This window comes from Astatotilapia calliptera, chromosome 7 (genome assembly GCF_900246225.1).
Source record: "Astatotilapia calliptera chromosome 7, fAstCal1.2, whole genome shotgun sequence".
In the NCBI taxonomy this organism is placed as follows: Eukaryota; Metazoa; Chordata; class Actinopteri; order Cichliformes; family Cichlidae; genus Astatotilapia; species Astatotilapia calliptera.
Genome location: NC_039308.1, coordinates 32,388,030 through 32,415,183, shown reverse-complemented (window position 1 = coordinate 32,415,183; position 27,154 = coordinate 32,388,030). Strand labels below are relative to the sequence as shown.

Sequence of the window (27,154 nt, the reverse complement as noted above, 5' to 3'; positions counted from 1 at the left end):
TTAAAGCTATCCTCCCTATAAGCTGACTTTTTGCCTAGTTGTGTCCTTTTTGACCGAATCGTTTCTGGAATCCAAATTGGGAAGTCATTCCACAGAAGAGGATCAAGGCTCTACTAGGCATTCTACTTTAAGAAAATCTGTTGGCATAATATCATCACAACGAGCCAAAAGGACCCAATGAGCAGACTCACAAAAAATGAAAACAGTGAAAGGATTTTATGTAGAGTTAAACAAAAACTTAAAATAATGAATCGCTACTGGTACAGATTTAGCGGGGTGATCTGAAAGAGGGTGAAAACCAGCGTTAGAAATAAAGAAGTGGCTGTAACTAAATGAAACAACAGGAACAAATGGGGAGACGAGATGGCGATAGAGAGTAGGCAGGCAGGTGAGCTAGGAAGCCAGGTGGGTTAATGCAGGAAGCTTAAGTTTTGCAAAGTGTAGTTCTTCTCTGAAGCCAAATATGGTTTTGTGGGTCCAGAGAGAGCCAGATGACTGAAATATCACAGGAAAACAAGGTTTTCTTGAAGCACAGGGGAAAACAAAAGGGAAAAACAGAACCAGCCCCAACCAGATTAGGCTTAAAACTTTCCTTTTTGATAAAGCTTACAGTTAAGACTGGATCCGGTGACACAGAAACCTCCTGTAGTTACGCTGCAATGGGCCTAGGCTGCTGCAGGCTTCCAATGATGCAACCAAGTGTGTCTTCTTCACTCACCTCTTTTCCCTCTCTATGTGTTATACACCAGTTTGCATTTAATTAGTAGTTATTATTAAAGTCAGACTCTCCTTTATGATGCATCTTTTGTTCTATGTCCTTTCCCTCACCCTCAACCAGTCGCAGCAGATGGTTGCTCCTCCATTAGCGTGGATCTGTCAGGTTTCTTGAGGTTGAGGTTTCTTCCTGTTAAAAGAAAGTTTTTCCTTCACACCGTTGCCAAGTGTTTACTCTTTGAATCCTGAACTGAAGGATTTTCATTGAGCTTTTAGAAAAGTAACAAAAAGGGAATAATAGTAGTCCAGCCTCATGCCGAAGACATGGCCTAGTTTTTCAGCATCACTGTATCTACAGTGGCTTGGAAAAGTATTGAACTTTTCCACATTTTGTCACATTACAGCCCCAAACATGAATCAATTTTATTGAAATTCCACGTGAAAGACCAATACAAAGTGGTGTACACGTGAGAAGTGGAACGAAAATCATACATGATTCCAAACCTTTTTTACAAATAAATAACTGTAAAGTGGGGTGTGCGTAATTATTCAGCCCCCTGAGTCAATACTTTGTAGAACCACCTTTTGCTGCAATTACAGCTGCCAGTGTTTTAGGGTATGTCTCTACCAGCTTTGCACTAGAGATGGCACAATACCACTTTTTTATGTCCCATACCGATATCATAAATTTGGATATCTGCCGATACTGATATAAATCCGATGTAGCGTATTTTATAATCAATAAAATGGTTGTTTTTTTTAATATCTTGCTACATTTTGTATAAGTTCATACTCAAGTTTAAAAAACAAAACTAAAGCTATTCTGTTAAACCTGTATGTAAAAAATACACTGCACCCAAAATATTTCATGGATCAGCAATACTGATCAATCCAGTAAACTTAAACCTACTCAATCCTCCGTATTCTGGTATTTTAAGAGTACTTAGTGGAAATATTAAGCAACCTAACTAATAGGGTCGCCAACTCCGAACAAAAAACCCCCCAAAAATAGGGAACCACCCCCCACCCTCTGGCTCATAATGCTTTACAGACATTCAGAGGTGAATTTACACACTTGCTTTACTTCTCTCTGGGATAACTTTGTCGGAGATTAAATGCCGATTTGGTAGTGAGCTCCAAATGCTCAACCAGACCGCCGACAGGTCTCGCAAGCCACAGCCGCTCTATCACATGACGCATACTGCTCCAACGTGCTAAGGTTATGAGCTGGGTTACACCATGTCGCAAGTTTTGTGAGGTGCTTTTGTGATATTGAATGGATCGAATTACATTTTTTATTTCTCTCCAATATCCGACCCAGTAATTTAGGTCATTATCGGACCGATACGTAATATCGGATCGGTCCATCTCTACTTAGCACATCTAGAGACTGAAATCCTTGCCCATTCTTCTTTGCAAAACAGCTCAGTCAGATTAGATGGACAGCATTTGTGAACAGCAGTTTTCAGATCTTGCCACAGATTCTTGATTGGATTTAGATCTGGACTTTGACTGGGCCATTCGAACACGTGGATATGTTTTGGTTTAAACCACTGCATTGTTGCCCTGGCTTTATGTTTAGGGTCGTTGTCCTGCTGGAAGCTGAACCTCTCAAATCTTTTGCAGACTCCAAGAGGTTTTCTTCCAAGATTGCCCTGTATTTGGCTCCATCCATCTTCCCATAAACTCTGACCAGCTTCCCTGTCAATGCTGAAGAGAAGCACCCCCAGAGCATGATGCTGCCACCACCATATTTGACAGTGGGGATGGTGTGTTCAGAGTGATGTGCAGTGTTAGTTTTCCGCCACACATAGCGTTTTGCATTTTGACCAAAAAGTTCCATTTTGGTCTCATCTGACCAGAGCACCTTCTTCCACATGTTTGCTGTGTCCCCCACATGGCTTGTTGCAAACTGCAAACGGGACTTCTTATAGTTTTCTGTTAACAATGGCTTTCTTCTTGCCACTCTTCCATAAAGGCCAACTTTATGCAATGCACGACTAGTAGTTGTCCTATGGACAGATTCCCCCACCTGAGCTGTAGATCTCTGCAGCTCGTCCAGAGTCACCATGGGCCTCTTGGCTGCATTTCTGATCAGCGCTCTCCTTGTTCGGCCTGTGAGTTTAGGTGGACGGCCTTGTCTTGGTAGGTTTACAGTTGTGCCATACTCCTTCCATTTCTGAATGATGGCTTGAACAGTGCTCCGTGGGATGTTCAAGGCTTGGGAAATCTTTTTGTAGCCTAAGCCTGCTTTAACTTTCTCAATAATTTTATCCCTGACCTGTCTGGTGTGTTCTTTGGACTTCATGGTGTTGCTGCTCCCAATATTCTCTTATGCTGGGCTTACACTGTGCCATTTTATTCAGTCGCGCGAGTCAGCTCCTGCTCAAACTGTACGATTGACTCGCAGGGATTAGAAGTTCGTAGGTCACGATGCAGGTCTCACACTATATGGCCCGATGCTCTGATGCGACCTGAGTGCTCACACTGTGCGTCCATAAAATGAAGGTTATAACAGAAATTCTGTCGCTCGCTCTCTCTGTCTTTCACTCACACAGACACACCACCACCATCAACTTTGCTAAATTGCTAATGAAAAACATTGATCAGGCAGCTGTGATTGAGCAGCAGTGTAAATCCAACTATTTTCACGGTTGTTGTGGTCGTGATAATTTTGTGAGGCCACATCGAAAAGGCTCGGATGAGCTTTCCAAAGTTCTACAAGTTGTGCCTCCATCGCTTGTGTCCAGACCACACGCTACACTGCCGTGCTGCGTCGTCTTTTTCGCTGACATTTGTGTTTGCACGTGCGCAGTGTGAAAAGCTGCGGTGACAGCCTCACGACCAAGCGATTGATGATCGGGAGCTGGTCGTGAGATGTTAATCGCTTCTCGATGCACGATAAAGGCCAAAATCGGGCCGATCGCCAAAACGGTCGCACAACTCAAAAATCATCTCAAAATGGGCCAAAAATCACACAGTGTAAGCCCAGCATTAGACAACCTCTGAGGCCGTCACAGAGCAGCTGTATTTGTACTGACACTAGATTACACACAGGTGCACTCTATTTAGTCATTAGCACTCATCAGGCAATGTCTATGGGCAACTGACTGCACTCAGACCAAAGGGGCTGAATAATTACGCACACCCTACTTTGCAGTTATTTATTTGTAAAACATGTTTGGAATCATGTATGATTTTCGTTCCACTTCTCATGTGTACACCACTTTGTGTCGGTCTTTCACGTGGAATTCCAATAAAATTGATTCATGTTTGTGGCTGTAATGTGACAAAATGTGGAAAAGTTCAAAGGGGCCGAATACTTTTGCAAGCCACTGTAGTTTTGTTGGTCCGAGCTGTTTGTTTAGTATACATATTAAAGAACATATTCTGGCCAAAAATGACTCCTCATAGTAGTCCTGGATGCCAGCATGTTTCTGAGATTCTTTTCTAGATCTCACTCTTGTTATGACAAAGTTAAACTGAGCCATTACTTTAAGCCAGGCACAGAGTTAAGCTTAGCCTGCAGTTCCCATGTATCAGTTGATAAAAGCCAATCTCAACAGAAGAAGCTGCTTAGCTAATACCCTGGCTGATACCCATTTTTGCACTGATATGGCAAATCTCATCGATTCATCCATTTTCTGCTGCTAATCTGGGTTGCAGGGGCCATAGTCTAAGCAGAGATTCCCAGGCCTCTTTCTCCAGCCACCTCCTTCATATCTTTTGAAGACACTGGGGTGTTCCCAAACCAGCCAAAAAACATACTGTAGTCCTTTCAGCCTTTCTTGGGTGTGCCTTGGGGTTTCCTTCCAGTTGGTTATGTCCCAACACCTCATATAAGGGGCATTCAGGAGGCCTAGCAGTTAAATGCACGAACCACCTCAAAGGACTCCCTCCTGCAAAGTGGAGGAGTAGCACCCACCAAAATGACCTTAACGTATGTCTAAGGAAGAGCCAGGCTACCCTTTGAAGCTCCTTGTATCTGGAATCTCATTCTTTCAGTCACTATTCACAGCTCATGATCATACATGACAGTGGGAACGTAGACTGACCGGTTAATCGACAGCTCCTCTTTCAATCTCAGCTTCCTCTTCACCACAGCAGGCTGGTACACTGTCTGCATCACTGCAGACAGTGTACCAATTCATCAATCTCCTGCTCCCTTCCCTTCCTGTGCTGATCTTCCTGACTTTCTATGTATGAAGGGTGGCGAGGTCTCTAAACAGACCAAATATAAATTAATCAACATATAAGTGACCACCTTGTTTTGATTTAAAGAAACCAGTCCAAACATCAACTGTGTTTGTGTGTCATACAAACAGTATGACACAACATACCAGTTTGTGTGTCATTTGTTTGATTTGTGCAAAAACCAGAGCATGAAAGCCAACACAGCCTGGAGTCCATCCGGGGCTGCCTGATGACGAGGCTCACTGTATTGACAGTCTTTTTGCTTGAGTTATCGGTCCCATATTTATATCCGCTATTAAACATTCAGACATGAGAGTGATATCAATCCTCTTACAATATCTTCTCCTCGGAGTAGACTTACTTTCCGCGGTGAGCAGTCATTCAGCTGAAGTGTAGTTCGTGCTGTGAGTCAGTGCTAAAGGAGAGTAGTAGCAGTTCACGGATCAATGGCTTAGTGGTTGCTGCTGTGATGCTCCGTGTTTCATAATGTGTTTTTAAATGACTAAATGAGGGTTTATTACTTGTTCTCAACACTGCATGCAAAACACTGAATATTACTCAGCCACATTAATATTTTTTTATTAGCTTCAGAGGTTTACATGAAGTACCTTTGATGCACGTGTCACAGAAGGTTTAGCATTTAGCATTTTAGTGTATGCATTATACACTAGATTTCACCAGGGAATCTGCTATAGAAGATTTGATTTAATGAAAAACGTGATCATAAATAATGAACTGATAATTGTTATGTTTTAGGGTTTTAGTGTTAACACTGGCCTGTGGAAAAACACAGTGTCATTAGATTGATTGGCCTGGGATTCACTAAATCTACCTTAGTGCAGGTACCAAAGAGAAACTGAAAATCTATAATTATCAACACAACAGAAACTTTTAACAAAAAAAAATACTGCTACTACTATTAATAGTAGTAGTAAATCAAAAGAACTTGAGCTAAATGACGCACTGAGTTTCTCATTTCTTGCTACTACTATTAATAATAACAATAGTAAATATTCAAACTATTCTACATTCAGTGATGAAAACAGACACAAGGAACAACTTGAAACCTGAGACACCTACAGCTCAGAAAAGAAAGAGAACATGATGAAGCGCAGAGAAAACATCCTGTTGGTCTCTGATGAATTTTAGCGTCTTTAAGCATTTAATGTATTCAGACGTCTGACTTCTGGCGGGACTCCCACCCCCTCCAGTGTGGAGCTCCTCTCTAAATGCCACACCTGAACAACTCATCTGCAGCTCACAACCTGGAATTAATGTGCTCCCCAACAACCAAATTAAAATCTGATGTAAATGCCAGACTGATTTTTCTCATCAACTCCGTAGCACGCAACACATCGACCCAACAACCCAGAACTTGAAAGTGCTCTGATTCACCAAGGGCTAAACAAAAATCTGTTTACATTCACAATGAATATCTGCTCATTCCTCCCATCTGAGACGTCTCTTCATGGTTATTATGTGGGTTCTTGCAGCTCAGCTGTGAGGTAGATGTTTATACTTTGTGTTCACTGGTTTCTGTACGATATCTCTCTGTGAAACCATTAAGACATAGCTGAAACTACATGTCATTTTGGTTTGACTTAAACAGACTTTTCTCATTTTAATAAATCTACATAAATGCAATGAGTGCATTTACATAATTTTCACACAGTGTCTTAATAACATCAAAAGAAGAAGGTGGAACATGCACCACGAGGCAGGGAAAAATACTAAAAACTCAAATACTAAAGATGTTTTTCCCTCTCTTCACTCATCTCTTCAGCATATTGGTTGCATGTATTTCCATAAATTCCATAGGTGAATTTCCATCAAGGTTTTTAATTCAGTTTCACTTTTCTTACATTTTTATGAATATGGATTATGCTCAAGCAGGGATAATAAACAGGAATCCAGTAAATGTTGATCATTCCATGCATCATTTACATTTATAATTAAATTAATAGTTGATAGTGATCATTTTAGCTTATATGCTTCCCTGATGAGTTTTCCCTTTCATCACCATAATTTTTATAGATAAAATGAGACTGATTGTTTTTCCCCCTTCTTGCTGATAATATAGTAGAAGCTTCTTCTATTGTCATCACCCCAGCAGGAAGTCCCACATGTTTAATTTGGCAGATTTGCACACGAGAATCCCATTCCTGATGCAACTCCATGAGGATCTTATCAAACCAGGGATCTGATACAACAGTGCTGCAATATGTTTCACTTTACATTTAGCTTGGATCCATGATTATTTTTACTGATTGCCAAAAATTGTAGCGTGTTGGGCGCTAACTTTTTTCGACTTGTGAAGTGGTACATGGAGGAAAAGTTTAAGAACCACTGCACATGACACATATCTGGCATTACAAAGAGAGCAGCCAAAGAGAAAACACAGGGAAAAAAACTTAAAGAAGAAAGAATAAATGGCTAAACTGGTCTCAGAAGTCCACTGGTCTTATTGAATTGAAATCCCTAAACAAGCTCTACACACTGTGTGTCTGTGTGTCACTGAGCGGTTGCACTGCAGTGTTTCCAGTTTAATTTTATATTCTGTTTTTTATTCCTGCTCCTGAAGGCAGTGCTGAGTTGTCACGTTTACTTGTGGATTTAGAGCCTTTTACATTGCCGGCACTTCAGAATGTAAAGACTCGAGTCATTTCACTCTAGTAGAGACGTGGTGCTGAGAAAATGACACATGTTTGAAAATCCCTCTTTTCATGTCCTTGAAGAGAGAGTGTGGGTGTTTTTCTTCCCCCCCCCCCAAAATGAATTTTAGTGTGTGCTTTATATTTACTGGAAAGCTTGGCCTGAAGACAAGCACGTCTTTACATTTCCTAGTGAAATGTCTTACTGCACAGCTGTTTCTGCCACATCTCTAAGCCATGACAAAGACTTCAAATCTCCAGTAGTGTGCATTTATCAGCCTGTGATAACTGAAAGATATTTTCAAAACTATATTAAAAAAAAAAAGTGGCCTTTCAAGATATCAAATCCCCCTTTCAATTCAAAGCTCCAAATATATTTGTATTTGAGAGAGGAAGTACTTGAGCTGGAGAAACTGAGTTGCTATTAACTGTTTAGACAGGCTCAAAGTTTGCTCCTTTAATGCAGAAGAGCCCATTATGAGGATCTCTTGTGTGTGCACTCATCGTACTTGAACATCGGCATTGCTTGCCACTTTAACTTTGCTTTCACATCTATTTATTCCTATCAGTCAATACTGTCAAAATGTATTTTCAGTCTGGAAAATTGGATCAAGTTTGCGTCATAAAGGAAATAAAGCGGCTAATACACATTTATCTGTCACTACATTAACCATTCTTTGATATTTGGCCATGTCACTCATCATAGCTTGCTTTGCACAGTTTGTTTTTATTCCTGCAGAAGTAGTCTGATGTTTAGGTTAATGTGTCACCGTCAGAAGTCAGAACTGTGAGGACATATTTAGGACATCTATAGGATCTGGCCAAACATTTGAAAGCATGGCAATACTTTGTGTCACACGAGACACATAAGCTTTACACTCATTGGAGAAGGGTGTGTACACATTTGCTGCAGTGTGCCTGCAACATCTACTAATGTGTGTTAATGTAGTGTTTGTTAGTGTATCTATAGATAATACGTAGGCATACTTTAGAAATATGTGGTGGAAGTGCTGCATTAATTGGCTGATTATTAATGCCTCATATTTGTCAGTTAAAGAATAAATATTTCTGCAAGGAAGGACAAGTGCATTTGTTTAATTTTTGCATGGTCACTAAGACTCAGTGATTTGTTTCTTCTCTTTGTTTGTTTCTCTGCAGCTTTTCTGTGGATCAAGGAGCTTCTGCATCAGGAAAGGTAAGACAAGTAATGTGCTCTTTCTTTTTGCATGCACTGGAAGCTGTACACAGAAGTTATATATGTTTGTGTGCGTCTAGTATTTCATAGGTGGTATAATTTATTTCTGTGGCTGTCCTCATGGAATTATATGGAAGATGTTATGCATTTCTCTTAAACCTAACCTGTTTTTAGTGCCTAAACCAAACCAGTAATGGAAAATTAGATGAAGAAATAAATCAATAAAATTAGGTGAAAACCAAGAAAATCAACAAGCACAGAGGTCCCAAAACAGCACAAATTACAACCTCCTTACCATACAGGGAGTGCAGAATTATTAGGCAAATGAGTATTTTGTCCACATCATCCTCTTCATGCATGTTGTCTTACTCCAAGCTGTATAGGCTCGAAAGCCTACTACCAATTAAGCATATTAGGTGATGTGCATCTCTGTAATGAGAAGGGGTGTGGCCTAATGACATCAACACCCTATATCAGGTGTGCATAATTATTAGGCAACTTCCTTTCCTTTGGCAAAATGGGTCAAAAGAAGGACTTGACAGGCTCAGAAAAGCCAAAAATACTGAGATATCTTGCAGAGGGATGCAGCAGTCTCAAAATTGCAAAGCTTCTGAAGCGTGATCATCGAACAATCAAGCGTTTCATTCAAAATAGTCAACAGGGTCGCAAGAAGCGTGTGGAAAAACCAAGGCGCCAAATAACTGCCCATGAACTGAGAAAAGTCAAGCGTGCAGCTGCCAAGATGCCACTTGCCACCAGTTTGGCCATATTTCAGAGCTGCAACATCACTGGAGTGCCCAAAAGCACAAGGTGTGCAATACTCAGAGACATGGCCAAGGTAAGAAAGGCTGAAAGACGACCACCACTGAACAAGACACACAAGCTGAAACGTCAAGACTGGGCCAAGAAATATCTCAAGACTGGTTTTTCTAAGGTTTTATGGACTGATGAAATGAGAGTGAGTCTTGATGGGCCAGATGGATGGGCCCGTGGCTGGATTGGTAAAGGGCAGAGAGCTCCAGTCCGACTCAGACGCCAGCAAGGTGGAGGTGGAGTACTGGTTTGGGCTGGTATCATCAAAGATGAGCTTGTGGGGCCTTTTGGGTTGAGGATGGAGTCAAGCTCAACTCCCAGTCCTACTGCCAGTTTCTGGAAGACACCTTCTTCAAGCAGTGGTACAGGAAGAAGTCTGCATCCTTCAAGAAAAACATGATTTTCATGCAGGACAATGCTCCATCACACGCGTCCAAGTACTCCACAGCGTGGCTGGCAAGAAAGGGTATAAAAGAAGAAAAACTAATGACATGGCCTCCTTGTTCACCTGATCTGAACCCCATTGAGAACCTGTGGTCCATCATCAAATGTGAGATTTACAAGGAGGGAAAACAGTACACCTCTCTGAACAGTGTCTGGGAGGCTGTGGTTGCTGCTGCACGCAATGTTGATGGTGAACAGATCAAAACACTGACAGAATCCATGGATGGCAGGCTTTTGAGTGTCCTTGCAAAGAAAGGTGGCTATATTGGTCGCTGATTTGTTTTTGTTTTGTTTTTGAATGTCAGAAATGTATATTTGTGAATGTGGAGATGTTATATTGGTGTCACTGGTAAAAATAAATAATTGAAATGGGTATATATTTGTTTTTTGTTAAGTTGCCTAATAATTATGCACAGTAATAGTCACCTACACACAGATATCCCCCTAAAATAGCTAAAACTAAAAACAAACTACAAACTACTTCCAAAAACATTCAGCTTTGATATTAATGAGTTTTTTGGGTTCATTGAGAACATGGTTGTTGTTCAATAATAAAATTATTCCTCAAAAATACAACTTGCCTAATAATTCTGCACTCCCTGTATGTCCTGGACTCTTGTAAAGTTTTGTGGAGTTTGGGCTTTTTTTTGATATTCATATTTATTTGATTTATTAGTTTTGTTTCATTCTTGTATTTCTGATGTTAGATTTTTGTAAATGTGTCCAATGTTTCTCTTGTCTTTGTCTCCATCTGGTTTGTCTGTGTCATACTTTGTTTCTACTTCCTGATTAATTTTAGACCTCAGTCACACAGGCCCACAGGCCAGTTGGCGAGTCCTTGGCAACCTCTGGTAGCTAGGAAAAATATTTGGATTCCCTAACTGGATGTAGAGTGATTGCTGGAGGCTGCTGGTTGTTGCCAGGTGAAACTGGTCACAAAGAGGGTGCTATACCAAAAGTCTACTTTTGATTGCTTTACTTGCCAGAACATTTCTGTGTTTGCCTGCAGTTTGCATGAAAACATGGGTTGTCTGCAAACACTGGCCATTTACTCACAATTAAAAGCTACGAGAAATGGAAAACATTTGCTGTCACAGTTAAAGATGTGCCTTTTGAATTGTGTTTGTTGGGGTGGTAAGGCACAACTTTTACTTTGCAGGAGAACATTTAACATTATGGTTTGTTTTGCAATTTTTTACACTTTCACTGTAACTTATCAAGCAGATCCAAAGGAATCACAAGGACATTTTTGGTGGAGCATCATATAACGCCTTGCAACCAGTTATCACAGACCTCCAGCAACAACTTACTGACCACCTGAAGAATACACATTTTTCTCTTGCAGGTTGCTGCAACTAAGGCCTTAGTACTTACATTTCCATGTGTTGTTACCTATCCCTGGACTTTCTCGCTTTATCTTATCCCAATTCCTTGAATGTCTGTGCTTGTCTCTGTATTCCCTCCTGTGTGATTATTGGCCCCAGTCTCATTGCATTCACGTGTGCCGAGTCTGTCCTGCGTGAATGTATACGCACAGTCTTGCCTCTCTTCTTGTCTGCTGCCCTCCATTTGTGTTTTTTTTTTTTTTAATTCTCTAATCAGCAACCAAATGCTTGCTTTATTGATTGGTTACCACCTACACTTCTTACATTTAGATCTTGTCTTCACCAATTTGTGACACTTCTTGTTGACAAACATGACTTATAACATCACCACCCATCGAACCCCTTGATAGAGACTCTAAAGAGGACTTTTATCTTGCTGCAGCAAATACGGGTACAGTACTGATGAGAAAAGAGCATAATATTACACCCTGGGATGAAAAGCATATACGCAGACTGATACTGATGTATCTATTTTAGGCCAGTATCAAGCTATAATATCATAGCATACCATAGTATATTATTCTGATTCAGTTACTGGTTGTGAATGAATAAGTTATGCCTGTAAATTCTCACCTTTAGTCTCTTAGATAAATACTTTAATTGTAGTTTAAAGGTAATAGTTTACAATAAATCGACCCAAGCACTGCTAAAGCAATAACAACGATTACTACAGTATATAGTTCATTAATTAATTACATTTGCATTTAGTCAGCAAACAAAAAAGATGAGGATCACATTTTTCTGTGATTTTTTTTTTTTCTGAATCTACTCACTATGTCGAGCACTTCTTCACTGTTGACTCTGAATTTGCAGACATTTGTCATTCCATCAGTCCATTGGTGAAAAAAAAAGAAGCTACTTGCTGTTGTTGATCCTGTCCTGATTTGTCCTGCTAAAGTCATGTCGCTTGCTAATAACCTTTGTAAGACTTTGTGCTATTCAGTTTTAAAGGCTAACTCCATCATTAAAAGTCTCACCAGTCATGGGACATTACACTGACAATTAATTTGGAAATGTGTGAATAAGAAGAGGCATTAAGTCTAGATGTGCTGCAGAGCTGGTGTTGAAAACTTTCAGATACTTTGATTGGTCTTGTCAGGAGCTGGGGAGACACTACTGCAGTCATTTTAAATTAAGTATATATTTTGTGCATATTTTAGATTTTCTGCACGTACAGTTCAGATTTGGGCTAATAAGGCCACTTGGGGATTTTACGTAATACATTGTTTACAAGGATCCATGTTTCAGTCTTACACTCGCATGTTAATACACATGTTAATACAATTTACTCACTATTAAAACATTAAATCAACCCAGATAATGTGGTAAACCCAACACATTAAATTTTCATTCACTCACCATAAAATGCACTTGTGCTGTCCTTATTGCTGACTTTGACCGTGACATTGCAAAGCAAGAGTAAAGTTTGCTGGACTGTAGAAACAAAAGGGAAGCTGGAAGAGACAGCAGCTGACTGCAGAGAAAGAGGGTGAGAGGGAGAGCTCACTTTTCATTATGGAAGCTCTGATGGACAGTCTCCTGACAGAGCAGGGAGGCCATGAAGCTCCTGTGTAAGAAAGAGCCAAGGCAGGGAAGATAGGCAAGGGGTATTTTGAGAATAAAAGACATTTCCTCCAGACATGATCCCAAAAGTAAGTTGTAGACATTGTTTTGCACAGCAATGTCTTCTATGTACTGTGTCAGAGTTTCCATTTTGGAAAGAAAGCTAACTTGTGCCATGCAAACTAAAAGGTTGTGCTCACTGATCAGGAGCTCAGAGATAAAAGGTTAAATATGCAGGTATGATTATTCATAGAAATAACGTCGCAGTAATCCCGCTGTATGCTAATGGCTATAATCTGCCAAGATAGCAAAATTGGTTTTACTGTCAGTGCTATCATCTCTATGGCTAAGTTTAACCCTTGATGATCTTAAATGTTCAGCACCTTGGTCAACAGTTTTTGTTTTAAATGTGCTATATAAATAAATTTGACTTTACATACTGTTTAGGCCACGTGTGTTCCCTCTTGACATTAAACAAACAGTAAAAAATAAATAAATAAACACTATCTCAATTTTAAATTGATTTGCATTAAATGGATTCTGTCAAAGATGAAAGTATTTTAAAACATTTGAGCTGCTCTGTGTCAGATCTGACCTGCATCTATTGCAAAGGATTTTCAGGTCCACCAGCATCGATCAAATCAAGAGAAATTAGCTTAGCTTCACTGCTTAGCTTCCCGCAGAGCATCTGCTCTTCTTTAAAGGGTCATGAAGAGGGACCGCAAAACAGTGACACAGTAAAAAAACATAAATGGCCCTTCATAAATGGCACCTCTGCTTTTTTGAAACCCCATTTTTCCAGTGGCCTCTGCCACGCATGAACAGTTTCGTGCTATGTTGAGCTAAGAGCAGCACACTGTCCAGAGAGCACTCATGAATGCAACAACCGTGGTGTGATGTACATTTGTGTGACCAGTAGTAACAAAGGCTGACAGGGAGTGAGCACATAGACTAAGTATAAAGATCAAAAAAATGAGAGTATAGAGCGCAGTGGGCAGCACAGCTCAAATTTTGGGCCATTTGCTGAATTTAGCAGTCAGCAGCACCTCACATCGCGTTCTGTGGTGGTGCCTGTAGGTGTGAATGTGAGTGTGAATGTTTGTCTGTCTTTCATTGTTACCCCTCTGCCCAGGGTGACCCCCGCCCACCCGCCTGCCCTGTGGCAGCTGGCTCCAGCCACGCCCCCCGTTTATCCAGTTTCACGTTCAATAAAATATTATTCATTAGGGTTACATAATTATGCTAAAGTACATAGTAGAAGTTGTTTTTTTCAAAGAATACATGTTCCAAGATAATACTAATAAAAAACATTCTCCCTACTCTCTGTTTGATTGATTAAACAGTAATCATCAATTTTGTTAATATCGGGTAGGCTATTTATAGATTTCTAAATAGATCTGTATTCTTCACATGAGCATGATGTCTTTATTTATTTATTTGCCTGATTTATTGATTATCATACACACTTTGAAATTGTTCAGACTCATGTTCTGACTTTACCAGTGTTATACTTCCCCCACCTTTGTAAATTAGAGGAGAGTAACCTGACGTTTGTCTACCAGTAACTTTATTAATATTATCGCACGTCATTAGTTGTTGGAGTAAAAGCATTGCCATTTCAGCGCCATACATTTCTACAATTATTGTTATGTGTATTCTACCCCTGCATTACAAGCTCTGTGTGTTTGTCATGTGTGGAAAGCCATTCTGGCTCTTTCAGCGGACTCAGCCAGGAGAATTTATGACCACTTAGTTTCTTTCATCTTCTCCAAGAATTTACAGGACACTTGCCATCCTATCCACTCTGCTATCCAGTGTCTGCAGAGAAATATTGGCATCTGATGAAAAACTCCCAGAATTGGTTGCATACATGAACTGTGGAGGTGGGACTGCGACTCAACTAGATGACACCATTAATGTGCTAAATATAATGTTGCAGGACATTGCTGGAAATACGGTTTCCCTGCACAAAATACATAAGCATTTTTTAACTGCTTCTTGAGAATTTCATGTATGTTGCCAATCGCGTTTCTGTTGAAAGACACCTTTTAGGTTTTTTGTTTGGCTTTTCAGATTCATTTTGCAGTTCACTGTAAATTTGAGGTAACAGGATAAAAGTCCAAGTCTCAGGGGGGATTTGAGCTTTTGATGTTGCAGTTTTATAACTGGTGTCGTTGCGAATTTAACTGGCAGAACACCCGTGCTTTATACAAGTTATCACATCTCCTCACTCGGTGCCTATGCATCAATGCCAAGAACATATACTACAAGAGGAAGAAATTTGATGAAAATGTGTTTAAAAAATTTCTCGCAAGGTGTTCAAATGTGCAGACATTTATATAGCAGTAGACTTCATCAATCACTAGCACAGGTTTTAAAGCTTATAAGTATAACCCTATTTCAAAAAATAGGTTTTGTAAACTGTAAATAAAAACAGAATGCTATGATTTCCAAATTTCAAAAGCCCATATTTTATCCCCAATAGGACATAGAAAAATGTGAACTATTTACACTGAGACATTTTAATATGTCTTGAAAAATATTACCTCATTTTGAATTTGATGTCAGCTAAATGTCTCAAAAATGTTGAGACAGGACAACAAAAGTTAAAAAAGAAGTAGTGCTAAAAGGAAGTGGGTGGAGGAACTTTGCAAATAATTAAGGTCATTAAATAACATAGCTGTGTGTAAAAAGAGCATCTTAAAGAAGCTAAATCTCTCAGAATTAAAGATGAGCAGAGGTTCACCAGTGGATTAACACTGCATCTACAAATTGTTCCTCAACACTAAAAAACTCTCATCATCTACAGTACATAATGTTATCTGAAGGTTCCAAGAATTTGGAGAAATCTCTGTACGCAAGTGACATTATTGGTTGCCTGTGATTTGGGTCTTAAGGCAACGCTGAATTAAAAACAGCTGTGATTCTGTCATGGAAATCACTGCATGGGCTCAGAACACTTCCAGAGGCTGCTGTCTGTAACACAGCTCACTGTGCCGTCCACAAATGCAGGTTAAAACCATATGTGAACATGAGAAACACCGCCATCTTCAGGGGGCAAAGCTTGTCGGTTCTTTATTTCGGTAAGGCCTTCCTTAGCTGCAAGTACATCTATTATAAGAGTACGGCTTCAAAGTAGAAGAGTCCAGATGCTGTACTGGCGCGGACTCTACACTCCAGACTTTTCCTGCATTAAACAGTTTGTGCATCCTGAAATTAAAAATAAGTTTCCAGTCATTTACAAGATGTTGTTAAAAGAAGAACAGATGGTAAACTTGTACCTGTCCTAACTCTGTGTTGTGAATAAAATATGGGTCTATGAGATTTACAAATCACTTCTTTTATTTCCATTTTAAATATCAGCCCTACTTTTTTTTTGAAAGAGAATCATTTTTCTGCACTTTTACCTGCTTTAACCTGTTCCTCACAAATATAGCCTAATCTTGTTCCAATCCATATTTGTAAAAAAAAAATATATATATAATAATAATTTAATTCAATTAAAAATTAGTAATAATTGGCATGGTTTTAAGGTAATTTTGAAGCAAAGACGGACTTATACAAATACAAAACCCAAAGCTTTCAGCTACAAATTTAAAACAGTGCCCTCTTGCTTGTGACGTCAATGGAGCCTTTGATTTTCATCTGAACCACAGCAGGGCAGTAGGCACAAGTAATAAAATCAGACAGTATTCAGCTCATTTGACAAAGACAATTAATATTAACAATGCCCCTACACCCCTGGACTTTAGAAAGAGCAACAAGTCATAATTTTTCCTTTTAAAGAGATATTTATAATCTGACTGCAAAGGGCATATTCTCCGCAGAAGGACTTTAAAGTGCTATTTTAATGACAGCTTAGTGGGCAACATATAATTCACACATGGTGCAATATTAGACACAGCACAGTTTTGGTTCTTGTCTGCAAGGAGTTATTACATTGTCCTAGTGACAGAACACAGTGGAGGCCTTGCTTTGTCAGACTTGTGCATAGAAGTGTTTGTAGCTTAAATTAGATTTATTAACTGTACAAAAAAGGTGGATGTATCATCTGTGAAATGTAAAGCGAGTGCATAAGTTCCTTAAACCTGCATTATCCAAGCCAACCAACATTATTTATTTATGGAAAGAGCAATTTTGCAACATAATATTTACCATATTCAGTTTGAAGAAATCTAAATGATACATATGATACAAAAAAGCAAAGAGTTCAATAAATCAAAATCTAATATTGTTTAATAAGTAGCGTTAGTCAAGAATAAATGCAGGTTTTCTGTGTATGTGCCTGTGGCAGCAGAGCTTAGACAGATGTTAGAGAAAGTGTTCAGCTGCATGTCCAGTAAGTGGATCTGTTTATTAACCACAGCCACAGTCATTTGGATGACCTCAGTGTCACCTGATTGAGAAATCCAAACAGCAAAAGCAATAATGAAATCCCTCTGCGAGTAATACAGACCTATACCAGCAATTATCAGGTCAATATTCAGACCACAAGAACATTTATTCACAGTAACATATTTGGAATTGCACCACTTTTCAGTCACACGTGGTCCAGTCCTTTCACATTTCCTCTTGCCGCTCAGATTGTCCGTGTGAATGTGATCTCACTGCCATGCTGCAATGGTCCATGAAGCACATCATTCACAGTGCTCATTCTAGGGTTTAATCAGGTCAGCGAGATCTTCCATATTATTGTCCAAACACCTCACATGCCCCATAATGATCATAGAACAGCGCTAAAACCCCATCGTTTCCTCTGTGGCCCCTCAAGCCTCGCTCTGAGGAATGGAAATAATCAGCTGGTGAAGGTTCTCAGGTGGCCAAAGTGCAAAGAAAAACCAATAGACTTGTAAAACCTGACTTTACAAGCCCTGCAAAATAAAAAGTAGCCATTTCACTGTTCCTTGAATCACAAATTTAAAAAATCAACTTTAACAGGTGTTAAAGCTATCACAACAATAAATAAATAAAAACGACAGTGTGAGCTGCTACAACTCACCACCGTGCCAGGAAGGGAAAACAAAACAGGCATACATTCATTATGAAGGCATTTCGTCCTAATGCATAGAGTGACAGCATAGTGAGCCCTGGGAGTCTCTGGGCTCTTACCGCCGCATAGCAATAAATATGTTTATATACAGCAGCAACCTGATGCTTAGATGGTTGTCTATTCATACATGGCGCTGTCAGTATCTGGAAACCAGCAGTTTATACCGTTCCTTTATGATGTATATACTCCTCATGGTCACTGAAGCGCTTTGATAGTAATACTGTCTGATACTGTTATTAAAGTGTCAGCAGTGTGATATCACTGGTCTTGTATCATGCTGTTTGAAACATACTGTGCATTCATTTGAAAGCCTTGTCGTAGAGCCTGTCCTTGGTGAAATACATGTTGTCATGATGGTCGTGGTTCCTTTTGATCCTCTAGATCAAAGTATTCTGTTCGTGTGCATTTCAATGTGCATACCTTTACACAGCTGTGTGTACCAGTGGATTTTTGTACTGTATATCATTTCCTTGCTTGTTTGAGTTTTGTGTTTGCTTTTCCTCCCCTGCTAGTCCCTACTTTTTGCAATCAGCTTCCTAAATTTACAGATTTGTGGATGTTTTATGATGTTATGTGCACAGTTACACAGGCAGAAGTTCAGAGTGCTCATTCCTTCTTTAATAAGTTTATTACCAAAGAGCTTGACTGGTCTACAAATGGTCTCTATAATCCTCGCTGAATATGCCATTTGTCACATAAGATTGTGAGCAAATGAATACTACTGCATCAAAAACATTGTGGATTTGTCCCCTCTGAAAGCAAGGCTGAATTTCAGCACCCCTACTGTAGAGGATTCCAAAAATGTAAGTTTTATAACCACTCTTAGATCGCAACATAGATAAAATGATGAATAACCAATAAAAATCTGTAATTCATACTACAGCTTTTTTTTTCTTGCCTCAGCACTAGCGCAAAAAAAACAACCCATCCATTTATTGTCACTTAAACAAGCAGCTGTATTTTTATATGCATTAAAGCTATATAAACATTTAACAGTGCAAATGCAAATTCCTTGCTGAAAGTTTAACCAAAAGGCATTTCCAGTAGAAATGGGCTGACATATCCTGAGCATAACCATGAATAATATCCACTGAAGTTAAAAAGAGATGCTTTGCAACATTAAACTGCAGTGTGCCAAATAAAAAAGTCAAATACATATTTTTTGGACCATAAAGTGCACGGGATTATAAGGCACATTAAGTGAAACAAAGCAGTCAGATAAATCAAACTTTATTAAACTCATTCTTCTTGCTTCCTCCACTTCTGTACCTTTGATTCATTAATGCTGTATTGTATCACAGCTGCTCTATCCGGTTGTTCAGTGATGACGCGACAAATCCTACTTCCGGGCCTAAAGTAGTAGCGTTTAATATGGCTTTTGTGTTGTTAACATGTTTAATGTTATGTATTTTCTTCTATTTGATCTCAAAAAGCTCCTAAAACAGTCATTGATCACTGTTGACCTCCCTCTGCTTTTATTACCGCTAATTATTTATTTAAGCTCAGTTTTTAAAACCTTAGGATGTAACTACAGCCCATCCCATGCTTAGGTAACTAGCAAGCTAACTTCTGCTAACTTCCTGCTAACTTCTAATGCCATTAAATGTAACAAATTCTGTTTACGTGGATGCCTGGATGTTAAACTTCATAGTTACACCTGGTAAAGCAGCAATGCTGATCGTTTTATTAAAGATGAAAGAATTTAGACGTTTTCTAACTCTCAGTGATGCTGCAGTGTTCATTTGACTTTGGGACCTGAATGGGACGGAGTTTAGGACCCAGATTACTCCCAGATTTAGGAGCACCTTAGTCCGACAAATACGGCAATAACGATGGCCCGCTTGCATGTTCTACAAAAAAAATGTGCTTTGTTGTGTATCTGACAGACAAACACAAAACCAGTGAAGTTGCACCATTTTTAAAAAACCAATTCTGGTTCATCCTTTTCACTCAACAATCCGCTTTCCCCATTCTCATTCTCCGTTGCCGCCATGCTTTTTCGGCAATGTGCGTATGAAAACAAAGGCACTGCGCATGCGCGTTTTACCCATATTCTATCGCGATATTTCATTTTCTTATCGTTGCCTAACATTGTACCGGTATTACCATCAACGGTATAATATGGCCCAGCCCTACTAACCACTTTTAACCTAATGTTCAGCCACTCAACTCCAACAGATGCTTCAGGCACGACTCAGGGTCAGTATCTTGCCCAAGGATACTGTGCAGGTTGGAGGAGCCATGGCTTGAACTACAGACCTTACAATTTGCTCTCTCTCTTGAGCCACAGCCACCCCCAAAACAGAAGCAAAGATCCCAGTAAATGTATTTACATATATATACCTTGTATATGTTGTTTCTTTGAGATGTTCAGTGTTTTGCAGTATTAGAATTGTGATGACAGATTATGCATCTTGTTGTGTATAATGCATTCAGTGGCTGTAAATGCTGAATTGGGTATTTTTTTATTCTTGGACTCTATAGCAGCAGCTTTGCATGACTGATGTTCAAAATAATCCTTATTTGGATTCATCCTTATCTAAAACAAGTAATTTCAGTTCTGTTAACTCCTTCCTTTAAAGTCAAAGTTAACTTTATTGTCCTTGGGCCATAAAGCAAGGAGACTGTGGTAGAATGAAATTGTTTTTCTCTTAGATATAAAGAAGGAAACAGACTTCACATACATAACACTTCTGGGAGTGAGTATTTATAGTTTATGATTGTGTATATTTAAAGAGGGTTCAGGGCCCTGTACTACGAAGCAACTTAGGCATACTCAGTATCGTGCTGTTATCTGTATTTACTGACCTTAATATTCGCAATCAGGATAAGCTGACACTTATCCATAAGCATGGATAAGTGTACTGGCAGCAGAGTAGCTGATTTTGCAAAAAAAAAACCCATAATATCAGGGAAATGTAAACACATCATACAGACTGAAAGTAAGAGAGCTGTCACAGATAAATCAGCTGTGTGACTGTGTGTGAGATAAAAGCACTGTATAGTAGTTTAGTATTAAAGGTGCTGTATGAATGTGTGAGTGCTTCAAATGTTTTAGTCAGAAAGACTGGAAAAGAGCTGTTAAATTAAAAAAGCTTACCCTATTTGAAGCATGCAAAAAAAGCCATCAAAAGTGCTTACTGTGTATTGCAAGTTAATGGGCTCATCAGTATCACAATTCTATCATTAAGGCATGAAGAAGTGATGGATTATAATCGAGGATTTCATTTTATAAATGTTTAAAAGACTGTTTTAGTTTTTAATTCTTTTAGCTGTAGCCCCGGTGGTGGTTAAAGCTATGAGAGTACAACAACAGATTTCAAATGTAGGCTTAGTCTTTGTGCAAATTTGTTCTAAGCTCAGCAAGTACAAATAGATGCTCTGCTTTAGGAGCTTAGAAAACAATACAATTGTTGAAAATCTGTTTTGCCAACAGGGCAAAAAAAATTGAGCAATATAGGTGCATCCAAGGCTCTACGACACAAAGACACTAATAACAAAAACTTGACACCCTCCTACTATCTGCACACAGAAGTATCTTCTAGGAATAGCGATGCTATTTCCCGGAGAATTGATTGGTCAGTAGGATTTCATACCTGTTAACATTTATGTTACCTAGAGAAGAAGAAATCCTGCTGCTTAGTACAAGCCTCGGGAGTCTGATTGTCTGTGGGAATAAGCTCTTGCATTACATCGTATGTTGTGTTTGGTACTTTGGAGTTTTTTGACTTTTTGTTTTGCGTGCCTCTTTGCTGCTTTGTATGGTTTGTGGTCTGTTTTGTTGTTGTGTTTTTTTCCTGTGGATGTCCCCAGCCACACCTGGGGCCCCACTCGCAATGTTCAGGTATCCACATACTTTCTGAGTTTTCACACAATATATTTTGTTCTGTATCACTTTAAAGTTGCTTTAATATAAAAGCACAGGCTTCTACAGAATCACTAGAAATCCCTGAGCTGGCTGTAAGAACACCAGGTGCTTTCTGTAGGCACACAGGTAGAGAAAATAAAGCAGTGTTAGAAATAAAACCAAATGCATGAGTGCAGAATAACCTAAAAACAGCTAATGCACAGTATATCCGAGGAAAAGTGGAGGCTCTGTACTCAAATATGCTGCATATGTATGAGAGAGAGTGTATGTCTGTGTGTTTGTGTGTGTGAGGGAGAGACGCACACAAAGACAAAGAGGGGGTGCATGGGGACGAATTAAGAGGGTAAGATGTATAACAGCAGGGCTTTAGGGCTCAGCAGAACGGAGGAAGGTGATAATTCACAGCTCTGCAGCTCCTCCACATGAGCTAGGCAGCCACTGTCAGAGTCGACCCCTGCTGCTAACCTCACACTGTGGCAACACATCCTCGGCATAAATATTAATCTCTCTCAGAGTGATCTGCTGCTAATTTTGCTGCTTAAACAAGCAAAGGGGTTTCTGTTTATCCTATAATTTCCTGTATCCTCCTCTCATCACATCCTCGGGCTGGTGCCTGTAGAGTCAGTTTATCCCAGTGGTCACATCAGCTGTCCTACATGCCCCCTTCCTCACTCCCTTCATCCTGTAATTGCAGCCCAAAGGCCAAACCAGACCGATAAGCAAATTAATTAAGAATAGGTCACACAGCAATCCTCAATCATTAATTCTGCTCTGACCCCATTTGGGCTCTGATCTAAAGCAAGTCAATGTTGTTTGAGAGACAACAAAATGCATTACAGCAAATAAGCAGCGCCAGTCCATGACTGATAGTGTTCCACTGTGTGTTTTTCTATCCAGGTATGCTTTTACTGCATTGGCAGTGTGTTTGGGGTGATTGTCATGCGCAAACATGGAACTGTTGGTGGATCAAAATCTGGTGGTACTTTTCAGCCTTCATAATTCCATCAATTTTGACAAGATCCCAAAACCACTGGCTGAAATGACAAACCATGATCAAGCCTCCAACATGTTTTACAGATGGCTGTAGACACACTGTTTACCTCTCTCCCGATCCTCTCTGTACATACGGACGATGGTTTGAACCACAATTTTAAAATTTGGATTGATCACTCCATCTGACCTGTTGGTGCTGATTCACAGTCCAGTTCTTGTGTAATTTGGCATACCTCAGACTTTTTTGTTTCTCTTTCACTTCCTTAAGTGTGTTTCTTAACAGCCACACTTCCACTGAGACCTTTTACTGATCATGCTTCAGTGAACAGTAGATGCATTAGCTGAAGGGCCAGATTTATCTCTCAGATCTGGAGCTGGATTATTTTTCTATTTCTATGACATGACTTTTAGATAATGTTCATCTGCTATAGATAGTTCTCTTGTACTTCACTTGTCCTGTTTCCTCAAATAACAGCATAGCCTACATTTTCAGCTAATAGCTCTTTAGAAATCACCTAGCTGGTACAAAATACCATTTTATGCCTTGCGATCTTTGTTATCTTTGGCATTTTTTATAGGTTTAACTGAAGGAATGGGACCTGCCGTTAACAAAAAAATCGAATTCAAAATTTTAAAGACTACTTTAAAAAATTGCAAGAAATTCTGATTCCTTAAAAAGCAAAATATACAGAAAAAAGCAGTAGAAATTTGAAAGGCAAATTAGATATTTGAATGGCATACCTTTGCTCAGTGTGTTCCAAGTACCACAGATCAGATTACAGTGTGGAATGATGACCATCAGTCTGTGTAAAGATAAATAGGTACAGAAACAGTACAAACACAAAGCAGATAAATCTGAAGCAATGACTGATGGTAAATCAAATTGCAATGGTTCTTACGTAAATGTTACCAATACACACACGTTTAAACTCTGTCAGCTGTAAACTGGAACTATCACAGTGATTGTGCTTGATCGGGCACAAACTTTGAGAGGGTGTGATTTCCAAACCAATGGATCCCGTCTGTCAGCACGCTAGTCTCCACTGAAGCTCGCCAATGCATCTGAGTTAGCAATCTAAAGATTGCAGCTGATATGTCTGAATATATTGACAGCAAGCCTAATGAAATCTAAAATCTCTGATAGGAGATGTGGGTTTGCTTGCACACCATCTGGATAAGCTTTACAACAAGGTGTGGTCTGACCTTTTTTTAAAAAATACTTTTTTGTATTTTCAGTGGGATTTGGCAAAATCCGAAGGACTTGATTTCATTTTATTATTTCATTTCAGCTTTTTAGAACATAAGTGTTACTCTGTTATAAGGGAAACCTTTTTTTCCTTGAGTGCAACTGTGCAACTTTATGACACACCCATACAGGTGCCTTGCAAATGTCAAGTTAGGAAAACAGTCCAGTTTTCAGTATTGCTAGGTATTAATTTCCTTTCAATTCTTAACTATCTTACTTACCTATCTATCTGCTTTAACACTACCTCTACATTAAATCCATTTAAGCAATCAACAAATCAGAAGTTTGTGCATATTTTTAATTAAACAGTTTCACTCAAACTTCAATCAAATATGAATGCAAAATCAAGTCTGCCAATAATAATAATTTCAGCTGTACAGAAATATATGTTTCTGTCTATGAGTCAGATGTTTAATAGATGTGAGCATTTGCAGGCAGCAGACATGCATTGTGAGCAGAGGTAATCAAAAAGCGCCGTGTTTTATAACCACATATTGTAAATTAACCTGTCTTCTAAGAATTTCAAACACTCCTGATCTGTCGCAGATTGATTTCTTTACTAATTTTTATTTTCCAATACATGGAAGATTTTCCCAAAGACAAAAAGTTAAAGTTTTTCTCGTTCATATTTATTTAAGAACCATTGGGTTGAAAGAAACCTTTGCAGTAATAAGCGACCACACCTGTCCCATTAATGAAGTTGATTTGCAGTCCACAGGTGAATTAAGAGGACGGTCGATTTCACATCTCAGATGTGTGCAGAATAAAAACAGCTCACGAGATCTGAATCCACCAATTAAACCCACTTGTTTATGGCTGCTTCTGTTGGTGGTGGAGCATTATAGTATGATGTTCAAACGGATATTCAAACACAATCACCCTACGAATGTAGGTCCATAATGCCTCTTTAAAGTTAACATATTCAGGTTCTGACAGATGAAGCTAATGATGGAGTCGAAAAGCTGTTGTATTCTGTTTTTCTGAGGTTCTAATATTTCAACACACCAGAAGAAACAGTGTCAGGTTTTAATACTAAGCTCTGCCCTCCAAGGTCAGGCCCGATCTGTACCATCATTATTTGCAGTCAACTGTTACAGCTACAGCATGGTAATCTTCCCTCTAGCCTTTCTCCAGTTGTTTTCCTCGACTCATTATAAAGGTGCATGAACCTGTGTGAGGAAAAATGGTACTGAACTGTCCACAAACAGAGATCAGGAATGTGAGAAACTGTGGAAATCTGCACTTTTAGTGGGGATTGAACTTGTTGTCATGATAATAAGAGCTGTAAATATGCAGCCTATGATTGTTCTTGTCAGCTTTATACTGTTCTCAAAAGTCAAGAAGAAAAACATGAATTAATTTCATTGGTCACTAATATATAGCTTTGTTTTCACTGAATCTGCATCCTCATTAAAATTAGAACTCAAGACAGTCTGGATGGACAAATTCATTGTCAAGGTAATATCACAGGGTTAATCTCAATCACAGCTGTCATATTTAAACAAGTAGTTTTATTTTTATTTTTTGGAAGCTGCTGTAACAAACTAAAAACACAATCATATTACAATGCTGTTGATTTTCTTTGACTACTTAATCTCTTTGTTGGGGTTGGGAGTATGGCACAGCTATACAGAACAAGCCCTCATTTATTATAATATCTGGTCATGTAATAACAGATGTTTACAGATTTCAATCCATTTCTAACTATTTCCCACCATACTTACTGTGGTCTGAATCATTTAATGAGTGTGTAAAATGTACAGCTTTTTCCAGTGATTTGGTTTCTTGTAACACAGAGAAATAAGCAAAAATGTGTCACTACAAGCCACATGAGAACAATCAGTCCACTTATTGAGAGCTACAATAATAAATACACGGAGAAGCTGCTGTGTTTTTGATTGAAGAATTTACATTGACTTTATGCCTACCATCTACAGCAGTCAGAATGTCTGCCGCGCTCTTCCATATCCTAGAATGAAAACATATACATGGCTATGTTTAACACAGACCCGGACAAGCTTAGATCCCATTCTCACCACATGAGAATCACTCTGGAATTCTTTTGAAACTGGACTGAGACCACCTCTGTCATGGTGTGCTGTGTGGCAGGATGTTGGACCCAAAACGCAGGACTCATAAACGGAGGAGTAAACTCAAAACTCAGCTTTAATGCTGGAGAACTTCACATCCAAACACAAAGCAAAACTAGAAACTAAACCAGGAATTGAAAACTTGAATTGACTTGAAACACAGAGGGAAGAAACACATAGTATAGTGAGAGTATGACGCAGCAGCAGACAGAGGAAAACACAGGGCTTAAATATACAAGGGAGTAATGAGGGAATGGGAAACAGGAGGGAAACACAGCTGGGATTAATTAGACATAACGAGACAAAGGGAAGCAAAACTAGACACACTGACATACCGCACGAGACTATCAAAGCAAAACAAGAAACATGACACATACGCAAAGACACAGACTCAGAGACATGGGCTTCACACTGAGACATGACTGAGTCGGAGTCAGAGGGAACATAGAGACAAGGGTCACTAGACATGAGGCGTGGGACCAGGACAGGTACAGAGAAAACATGGGGACAGAGACTAAACACAGGCTAAGAAGAATCCACAGGAAGGAAGAACTAAGATCACTGAGCATAAATGAAAGATAACCAAAACCAGGAATAACAATCATCAAAGAATATTACCCAGTAACTGAAACACAAATGTGACAACCTCCTCCACAGGGTTTTAGTCTGTGTAGCTGTTTTGGCCCGTTTAGATTTTTTTTTCTAAACTAGTCATAACCATAGCCACTCCCACTTTTAACCACATACACAGTCTGAGTGGTAATTTAAAGATATAGAAAAAATATGTATCTGGGCTGTGTATAAAAAATAGGTATGATTTCCAGGAAATGAAAAATGAACTCATTCTTTTTGATAGCCTCCTCTGATTGCAAAAACAAATCGAGTTGTAGAGAAATTGTGGAGCTAATGATCTTAATCGCTAGTGCCTCATCTTATTTACATGATGCT

General features: G+C 39.2%; 1 protein-coding gene across 6 annotated transcripts in view; it reads left to right on the top strand.

The window, feature by feature from the left end:
• Nucleotides 1-27,154, top strand: part of whrna (whirlin a) — a 207,919-nt gene that overhangs the window by 150,828 nt on the left and 29,937 nt on the right. For 5 of the 6 annotated variants that reach the window (XM_026174381.1, XM_026174382.1, XM_026174387.1 and 2 more), the window contains one exon: nucleotides 8,718-8,754. The exons of the other annotated variant lie outside the window; for it this stretch is intronic. In XM_026174381.1, coding sequence (XP_026030166.1) covers nucleotides 8,718-8,754 — 37 coding nt within the window. The remainder of the gene's footprint in view (nucleotides 1-8,717; nucleotides 8,755-27,154) is intronic. 6 annotated transcript variants of the gene reach the window in all.